The 10,881-nt window shown below is 63.7% G+C and overlaps 1 protein-coding gene across 2 annotated transcripts in view; it reads left to right on the top strand.

Annotated features, from left to right (window-relative positions):
• Positions 1 to 9,516: 9,516 nt before the first annotated feature.
• LOC118151243 (putative GTP-binding protein 6) overlaps positions 9,517 to 10,881 on the top strand; it is a 14,564-nt gene continuing 13,199 nt past the window's right edge. For both annotated transcript variants that reach the window (XM_078362869.1, XM_078362868.1), the window contains exon 1: positions 9,517 to 9,874. In XM_078362869.1, coding sequence (XP_078218995.1) covers positions 9,526 to 9,874 — 349 coding nt within the window. In that variant the 5' untranslated portion in view covers positions 9,517 to 9,525. The remainder of the gene's footprint in view (positions 9,875 to 10,881) is intronic.

The raw sequence follows: 10,881 nt of genomic DNA, 5'->3' as shown, positions 1-10,881 counted from the left end.
CAAACCCTCACACACACATCACACACCACACGCAACACACCCCACACACATCACACCCCACACACAAACCGTCACACACATCACAGCCACACACAAACCCCCCCACACACATCACACCCACACACAACACACATCACACACCACACACACTCACACCCACACACAAACCCCCCACACACATCACACACGCAACACACATCACACACCACACACCCACACACAAACCCCCCCACACACATCACACCCACACACAACACACATCACACACCACACACACACCCACACACAAACCCCCCCACACACATCACACACCACACGCAACACACATCACACCACACACACTCACACCCACACACAAACCCCCACACACACATCACACACGCAACACACATCACACACCACACACACCCCACACACACACAAACCCTCACACACACATCACACACCACACGCAACACACCCCACACACACACCCACACACAAACCCTCACACATATAACACCCCACACACGCCCGAAGCCCACACACACCCCACACACACATCACACACCACACGCAACACACACCACACACCACACACACCCCCACACACACACAAACCCTCACACACCACACGCAACACACCCCACACACATCACACCCCACACACACCGCACACACCACACACAACACACCCCACACATCACACACCACACACCCCACACACACACAAACCCTCACACACATCACGCACCACACGCAACACACCCCACACTCACACCCACACACAAACCCTCACACACAACACAACACACGCAACACACACACCCCCACACACAAACCCCCCCACACACACCACACGCAACACACCCCACACACATCACACCCCACACACACCCCACACACAAACCCTCACACACAAATCACACACCACATGCAACACACCCCACACACATCACACCACACACACGCCCGACGCCCACACACAGCCCACATACACCCCCATGCCCCACACACACATCACACACACCCTCACACACAAACACAAACCCCCACACACACATCACACCCCCATGCCCCACACAGCCCGTCACACACACATAACACACCCCACACACATCACACACCACACACACCCGACGCCAGACCGAGACTCGAACCCCCACAGCAGACGTGGGGACTCCTGGGAGGCGTCCGGGACCCCCAGGGCGAGACTCGAGCCCCCAAGACAAACGTGGGGACCCCTGGGCAGCGTCTGGGACCCCCAGGATGACATTCAAACCCCCAAGGGAGACCTGAGGACCCCTGTGCAGCGTCTGGGACCCCCAAGACGGTCCTGGAGCCCGCAAGGCAGACGCGGGGGAACCCCGGGTGGCATCCAGGACCCCCAGAGCTGGAATCAGGCCCCCAAGACACACATGGGGACCCCCTGACCACACCAGGGACCCCCCAACGCACCACTCGAGCCCCCAAGACAGACGTAGGGACCCCCTGGGCGCGACTCAACCCCCAGGAGAGACGTGGTGACCCCTGAACGGCATCCGGACCCCCCGGGCGGGACTCGAGCCCCCAAGACAAACCTGGGGACCCCTCAGCGGCGTCTGGACCCCCCCAGGGCGGGACTCGAGTCCCCAAGGCAGACGCGGGGTCCCCTGAACGGCGGTGGGGACGGTGCAATGGCACTTGGATCCCCCCACCCCGCGCGGGACGGGAGCGAGGGCTCGGCGGGTGACAGCAGCGCCGTGGAGAACCGGGGTCCGGCGCCCACCGATGCGGCGATTGCAGCTGGTGGTGGGTCCTGCGGGAGCGGCCCACGCGGAACAAAAAGCTGCTCGGCCCCGCCTTCCCCGCCCGCGGCACACGCCAATCACCGGCAAGTGACGCGAGACGACCAATGAGGAGCACGTCCCGTGCCGGAGGGTGGTGCCAATGAGGCCGCCCCGGCCGCATGCCAATCAAAAAGCTGCTCGGCCCCGCCTTCCCCGCCCGCGACACACGCCAATCACCAGCGCGTGACGCGAGACGACCAATGAGGAGCACGTCCCGTGCCGGAGGGTGGTGCCAATGAGGCCGCCCCGGCCGCATGCCAATCAAAAAGCTGCTCGGCCCCGCCTTCCCCGCCCGCGGCACACGCCAATCACCAGCACGTGACGCGGGACGACCAATGAGGAGCACGTCCCGTGCCGGAGGGTGGTGCCAATGAGGCCGCCCCGGCCGCATGCCAATCAAAAAGCTGCTCGGCCCCGCCTTCCCCGCCCGCGACACACGCCAATCACCAGCACTTAATACGGAACCTCCAATGAGAAGCACGACCCGTGCCGTGGCCTGGCGACGGCGAGCCCGCCCCGCCGAACGCCAATCAAAAAGCTGCTCCGCCCCGCCTTCCCCGCCCGCACCGTCCGCCAATCACCAGCACGTGTGTGGTGTATGTGTGTACGCGCGTGGGTGTGTGTGGGGTGCATGTACGCGCGTGGGCGTGCAGGAGTGTATGTTTACGCGCGTGGGTGTGTGTGTGGGGGGTATGTTTACGCGCGTGGGTGTGGGGGGTTGTATGTGTACGCGCGTGGGTGTGTGTGTGCATAGTGTGCCTGTGGGGGGGTGTGGGCATGTGGAGGGTACGTGTGGGGGGGTGCGTTGGGGGATTGCAGGCGCGTGGGAGGGGTGTGCAGGAGCCAGGTGTTGGGGGGGTGGTGCCCGCAAGGGGGAATGCGCTCCTGAGGGAGGGGTGTGGGGGGAGGGTGGGGGAGGGGTGTGGGGGGAGCGTGGGGGGGGTGCGTTGGGAGATTGCAGGCTCTGGGGAGGGATGTGCAGGAGTCAGGGGGTCTGGGGGGGGTGCCCGCAAGGGTGAATGCGCTCGTGAGGGAGGTAAGTGGGGGGAGCATGGGGGAGGGGTGTGGGGGAGTGGGGGGGCACAGGGTGGGGGGAACTGTCAGTCACTTCATCCTCCACCTCCCAGGTTCAAGCAATTCGCTGCCTCAGTCTCCCTCCCGAGTAGCTGGGATTACAGTGCCCGCCCCACGCCCGGCTAGTTTGTATTTTTACTAGAGACGGGGTTTCACCATCTTCTCCAGGCTGGTCTCGAACCCCTGACCGCAAATGATCCGCCCACCTGAGCCTCCCAACGTGCTGGGGTCACACGTGAGCCACCGCGCCCGCAGCTCCTTTTAAATTGTTCTTACAGAGAACGCGGTGTCGCTGTTGCCCAGGCTGGTCTCGAACTCCCGGCCTCAGGCGATTCTCCCGCGATGCGGCCCAGAGTGCGGGGGTTACAGGCCTGAGCCACGCGGCCTTTTATCCCTCAAATAAGGCACAGAAACGGCTCGGCTGCGAGTCCCCGAGTGGACACCAGGTGGCGCCCAAGTCCCGAGCCAGCTCTGTCTGTCACTCACCCGCCCCCAACCCCGACCACGTGCCCCCCGCACCCCAGAGCTCACCCTCAAAACCACCCGGGAGGGACCGGCTCAGGGTCTGCGTGGGGGTTTCGTGAACTCACTGACCCTCCTTCTGCCGCCCCCCCATTTCCTCCCCATGGCTCAGACGACGCGGGGACCAGATGAAGGACATTAACCACTACACACACACACACACACACACACACACACACAACCACACACGGACACACACACACACAGAGCCACATTCCCCACGCACACATACCCTCACACACCCAACACACACCCAGCCACACACACAACCACACACGGACTCACACACACAGCCACATTCCCCACGCACACATACCCTCACACACCCAACACACACACAGCCACACACACACCCTCATACACACCCAACACACACAAAGCCACACGGACACACATACAAAGCCACACACACACACACACACAAAACCACACACACACGGACTCACACACACACAACCACACACGGACACACACAGCCACATTCCCCAGGCACACATACCCTCACACACCCAACACACACAGTCACACACATACAAAGCCACACACACACACCCTCATACACACCCAACACACACAAAGCCACACGGACTCACACACACACCCTCATACACACCCAAGACACACAAAGCCACACACACGGACTCACACACACACAACCACACACGGACTCACACACACAGCCACATTCCCCACGCACACACACCCTCACACACCCAACACACACAGCCACACACACACACAACCACACACGGACTCACACACACACACAACCACACACGGACTCACACACACAGCCACATTCCCCACGCACACACACCCTCACACACCCAACACACACAGCCACACACACACAACCACACACGGACTCACACACACACAACCACACACGGACTCACACACACAGCCACATTCCCCACGCACACACCCACATTCCCCACGCACACACCCTCACACACCCAACACACAGACACACACACCCTCAAACACACCCAACACACACACAGCCACACACAAACCACACACGGACTCACACACACACACAAACAACCACACACGGACTCACACACACAGCCACATTCCCCACGCACACACCCTCACACACCCAACACAGACACACACACCCTCAAACACACCCAACACACACAGCCACACACACACACAACCACACACGGACTCACACACAGCCACATTCCCCACGCACACACCCTCACACACCCAACACACAGACACACACACACAAAGCCACACACACACCCTCATACACACCCAACACACACAAAGCCACACGGACACACACACGGACTCACACACCCTCATACACACCCAACACACACAAAGCCACACACACGGACTCACACACACACAACCACATACACACGGACTCACACAGTCACATTTCCCTCACGCACACATACCCTCACACACCCAAAACACACAAAGCCACAGGGACACAACCACACACGGACTCACACACACAGCCACATTCCCCATGCACACTCACACACCCAACACACAAAGCCACACACACAACACCACACACATACAAAGCCACACGGACACACACCCTCATACACACCCAATACACACAAAGCCACACAGACACACACACACAACCACACACACGGACTCACAGCCACATTCCCCATACACACAACCACATACACACGGACTCACACAGTCACATTCCCCGCATGCACACATACCCTCACACACCCAACACACACAAAGCCACAGGGACACACACACACACGGACTCACACACACACAACCACATACACACGGACTCACACACAGTCACATTCCCTGCACGCACACATACCCTCACACACCCAACACACACAAAGCCACAGGGACACAACCACACACGGACTCACACACACAGCCACATTCCCCATGCACACATACTCTCACACACCAACACACAAAGCCACACACACACACACACATACAAAGCCACACGGACACACACCCTCATACACACCCAATACACACAAAGCCACACGGACACACAGACACAACCCCACACACACGGACTCACAGCCACATTCCCCACACACACATACCCTCACACACCCAACACACACAAAGCCACATGGACACACACACCCCGCGCCCCGCCCAGTGCCCCACACAACCACCCCCAACGCACATCTCACATATTCCCAACACACATCCACACACACATCACACACCCCAGGCACACACACAAAACCCACACACCCCCACACCACCCACACACACCCCGGACACACACCCCACAACATGCACCCCACACACATACACCCACCCACACATACACACAGAAACGGACCACACAACCACCCCACACACACAACCCCACACCCTACACACAACCCCAAAGTTCGCAACCCCACACGCACCTACACCCCCCCACACACACCCTAACACCAGAAACCCATTACACATCCCCCACAGCCTCACAACACCCCACACCCACTCCGGACACACACCCCACACACATACACCCCCCCAGACACACACCCACACAGACACACACAAACACACCACACAGCCACCGCACACACACAACCCCACATCCTAGACACAACCCCACTCTTCGCAACCCCACACCCACCCACAACCCCCCCACACCCCCCACACACACCCAAACACCACAAACCCATTACACATCCCCCACAACACCCCCCACCCCAACACCCCCCACCCACACACGTACACATACAACATGCACACACACCCCACACACATTCTATGCCCCCCACACCGCTCCAGACACACACCCTCCCCCAACACGGGCACCCCCACACCCCCCCCCCGGCCCCACACACACACACACCCACACCCCAATTCTGACTTCACCAGTGTTAAAAAGAATCTGAATCCGGCCGGGCCTGGCGGCTCCCGCCTGTCACCGCAGCACTTTGGGAGGCCGAGGCGGGGCGATCACAACAAGGTCAGGAGTTCGAGACCAGCCTGGACCACAGGATGAAACGTCGTCTCCACTGAAAATACAAAAACTAGCCGGGTGCGGCTTGAACCCGGGAGGCGGAGGCTGCAGGGAGCCGAGATCGCGCCCCTGCCCTGCAGCCTGGAGCTCCCCAGGCTGGACTCAGCCTCCCTGGATCCCATCCAAGCCCCCCAGGCAGCAGGGAAGACCCTCAGGGCTGGACTCCAGCCTCCAGTGTAGACTCAGGGACCCCTGGGCTGGACTCCAGGCCCAAGGCAGACGTGGGGACTCCTGGGCGCCACCCGGGACCCCCAGACCGACACTCGAACCCCCACATCAGACGTGGGGACTCCTGGGCGCCATCCGGGACCCCCAGGGTGAGACTCGAACCCCCACAGCAGATGTGGGGACTCCTGGGCGCCATCCGGGACCCCCAGACCGAGACTCGAACCCCCACAGCAGAAGTGGGGACTCCTGGGCGCCATCCGGGACCCCCAGACCGAGACTCGAACCCCCACAGCAGATGTGGGGACTCCTGGACGCCACCCGGGACCCCCAGGGTGAGACTCGAACCCCCACAGCAGACGTGGGGACTCCTGGGCGCCATCCGGGACCCCCAGACCGAGACTCGAACCCCCACAGCAGATGTGGGGACTCCTGGGACCCACCCGGGACCCCCAGACCGACACTCGAACCCCCACATCAGACGTGGGGACTCCTGGGCGCCATCCGGGACCCCCAGACCGAGACTCGAACCCCCACAGCAGATGTGGGGACTCCTGGGACCCACCCGGGACCCCCAGACCGAGACTCGAACCCCCACAGCAGACGTGGGGACTCCTGGGCGCCATCCGGGACCCCCAGACCGAGACTCGAACCCCCACAGCAGATGTGGGGACTCCTGGGCGCCACCCGGGACCCCCAGGGTGAGACTCGAACCCCCACAGCAGACGTGGGGACTCCTGGGCGCCACCCGGGACCCCCAGGGTGAGACTCGAACCCCCACAGCAGACGTGGGGACTCCTGGGCGCCATCCGGGACCCCCAGGGCGAGACTCGAACCCCCACAGCAGACGTGGGGACTCCTGGGCGCCATCCGGGACCCCCAGGGTGAGACTCGAACCCCCACAGCAGACGTGGGGACTCCTGGGCGCCATCCGGGACCCCCAGACCGAGACTCGAACCCCCACAGCAGACGTGGGGACTCCTGGGCGCCATCCGGGACCCCCAGGGCGAGACTCGAACCCCCACAGCAGACGTGGGGACTCCTGGGCGCCATCCGGGACCCCCAGACCGAGACTCGAACCCCCACAGCAGACGTGGGGACTCCTGGGCGCCATCCGGGACCCCCAGGGTGAGACTCGAACCCCCACAGCAGACGTGGGGACTCCTGGGCGCCATCCGGGACCCCCAGACCGAGACTCGAACCCCCACAGCAGAAGTGGGGACTCCTGGGCGCCATCCGGGACCCCCAGACCGAGACTCGAACCCCCACAGAAGACGTGGGGAGTCCTGGGCGCCATCCGGGACCCCCAGACCGAGACTCGAACCCCCACAGCAGATGTGGGGACTCCTCGGCGCCATCCGGGACCCCCAGACCGAGACTCGAACCCCCACAGCACACGTGGGGAGTCCTGGGCGCCATCCGGGACCCCCAGACCGAGACTCGAACCCCCACAGCAGATGTGGGGACTCCTGGGCGCCATACGGGACCCCCAGGGTGAGACTCGAACCCCCACAGCAGATGTGGGGACTCCTGGGCGCCATCCGGGACCCCCAGACCGAGACTCGAACCCCCACAGCAGACGTGGGGACTCCTGGGAGGCGTCCGGGACCCCCAGGGCGAGACTCGAGCCCCCAAGACAAACGTGGGGACCCCTGGGCAGCGTCTGGGACCCCCCAGGATGACATTCAAACCCCCAAGGGAGACCTGAAGACCCCTGGGCAGGGTCTGGGACCCCCAAGACGGTCCTGGAGCCCCCAAGGCAGACGCGGGGAAACCCCGGGCGGCATCCAGGACCCCCAGAGCTGGACTCAGGCCCCCAAGACAGACATGGGGACCCCCTGACCACACCAGGGACCCCCCAACGCACCACTCGAGCCCCCAAGACAGACGTAGGGACCCCCTGGGCGCGACTCAACCCCCAGGAGAGACGTGGTGACTCCTGAACGGCATCCGGACCCCCCGGGCGGGACTCGAGCCCCCAAGACAAACCTGGGGACCCCTCAGCGGCGTCTGGACCCCCCAGGGCGGGACTCGAGCCCCCAAGGCAGACGCGGGGTCCCCTGAACGGCGGTGGGGACGGTGCAATGGCACTTGGATCCCCCCACCCCGCGCGGGACGGGAGCGAGGGCTCGGCGGGTGACAGCAGCGCCGTGGAGAACCGGGGTCCGGCGCCCACCGATGCGGCGATTGCAGCTGGTGGTGGGTCCTGCGGGAGCGGCCCACGCGGAACAAAAAGCTGCTCGGCCCCGCCTTCCCTGCACGCGGCACACGCCAATCACCAGCACGTGACGCGGCACGACCAATGAGGATCAGCCCCGTGCCGGGGAGTGGCGCTGGGGAGCCCGCCCCGCCGGACGCCAATCAAAAAGCTGCTCGGCCCCGCCTTCCCCGCCCGCGGCACACGCCAATCACCAGCGCGTGACGCGAGACGACCAATGAGGAGCACGCCCCGTGCCGGGGGGTGGTGCCAATGAGGCCGCCCCGGCTGCATGCCAATCAAAAAGCTGTTCGGCCCCGCCTTCCCCGCCCGCGGCACACGCCAATCACCAGCGCGTGACGCGGGACGACCAATGAAGAGCACGTCCCGTGCCGGGGGGTGGTGCCAATGAGGCCGCCCCGGCCGCATGCCAATCAAAAAGCTGCTCGGCCCCGCCTTCCCCGCCCGCGGCACACGCCAATCACCAGCGCGTGACGCGGGACGACCAATGAAGAGCACGTCCCGTGCCGGGGGGTGGTGCCAATGAGGCCGCCCCGGCCGCATGCCAATCAAAAAGCTGCTCAGCCCCGCCTTCCCGCCCGCGGCACACGCCAATCAGCAGCACTTGATACGGAACCTCCAATGAGAAGCACGACCCGTGCCGGGGCGTGGCGCTGGGGAGCCCGTCCCGGCCGAACGCCAATCATGAGCACGTGACGAGGAGCGGGCCTCGGGCATCCCCGCCCCATCGCGCAGCCGCTAGACGCGCTATGTGGGCCCTACGGGCCGCCGTACGCCCGCGGCTCCGGCTCTCCCCCGTGTGCCGCGGCCGCCCGACACCGAAGGCACCCGCGCCATCCTGCCCCGCGCGCGGTCTCGCCGCTTTCGGCCGCGGGGGCCCCGGGAATCTGGAGGGGCCATGGGGCCGAGGGCGGGGCCTGCGGGCGGACGGAGGTCGAAGCTGCCCGGGAGAGGACGAGGAGGAACCGGAAGACGCGGACGACGACGCAGAGGAGGAGCTGCTGCAGAGGGAACCTCTGCTGCCGGCGGGCACCCAGCGCGTGTGTCTGGTCCACCCCGATGTCAAGTGGGGCCCGGGGAAGCCGCAGATGACGCGAGGTGACCGCGGCGGGGGTTGCAGGGGAGAAACAGGAGCTGATGATCTCCGGGCGGGCCCCTGCGGGGAGGGTCTCTGTGGTGGCGGCGCAGGGGCTGGGCGCTGATGGGACGATCTCATAGGTGGAGATTCAGGGGCGGGGCTCTGGGGACAAGCTGATTGGTGGAGGAGCCGGGGTGGGCGCTGACGGGAGGCTCTAATAGGCGGAGACACAGGGGTGGGTGCTTTGAGGGGGAAGATCTCAAGGGGCGACGTAGGGGGCGTGGCTTCAGGGGGCGAGGCTCTGAGTAGAGTGATGGGTGGAGATGCAAGGGCGTGGCTTTAAAGGGGCGGGGCTCTGAGGGGAGGATTTCATAGATGGAGGCGCATGGGCGTGGCTTCAGGGGAAGAGCTAATGTTGAAAGGGCGGGGCTTATGGGGCGGAGGGATCTCATAGGTAGAAGTGTATGGGAGGGGCTTTGGGGGAGGAGCCTAGTGGTTCACGGGCTGGGCGGAGCTTATGGGGAGAAGCCCCTGGGGTGAGGTGAGGTGGGCGGGGTGTTGGTGAAGAGACCCCTTTTCTGTTGCCCCGGATTCGAGGCAGGCACGGTGTTTTGGGGCTCAGGGAAGGGAGGGCGTCCAGCAGACCATCAGAGTCCAGCCCCCCGCCCCACTGCCCCAGGACGAATCCAAATCCCTCAGTCACTGCAGGTGCCAGAGTCTCAAGCATGTTGACATCTTCCCTGGAAGCCCCTGTAGCCGATGAGCTGTTCTCCTTCTCGAGTATTTTCCAAAATGGGCAACTCTCGGGACAGCGGAAGCCCCAAACTGCTCAGAACAGCGCCCAGACCTCCTGCCTCTCCCCTCAACCCTGCCCGTGGTTCCTGAGTCATCCCTGACCACCCCTAGCTCCCCAGTTCCCTGCTGCGTCCGTCTGGACCCCAAATCTTATATAAGGCAGGGTGGGGAGCCCTCATGTCCCGTGGTGGCTGCAGCGTCCTTCCCCGGCCAGATGCCTACTTAGAGGTCA

This window comes from Callithrix jacchus, chromosome X, assembly GCF_049354715.1.
Source record: "Callithrix jacchus isolate 240 chromosome X, calJac240_pri, whole genome shotgun sequence".
Classification (NCBI taxonomy): Eukaryota; Metazoa; Chordata; class Mammalia; order Primates; family Cebidae; genus Callithrix; species Callithrix jacchus.
The sequence above is the reverse complement of the archived record's forward strand: the minus strand, read 5'-3'. Positions and strand labels throughout refer to the sequence as shown.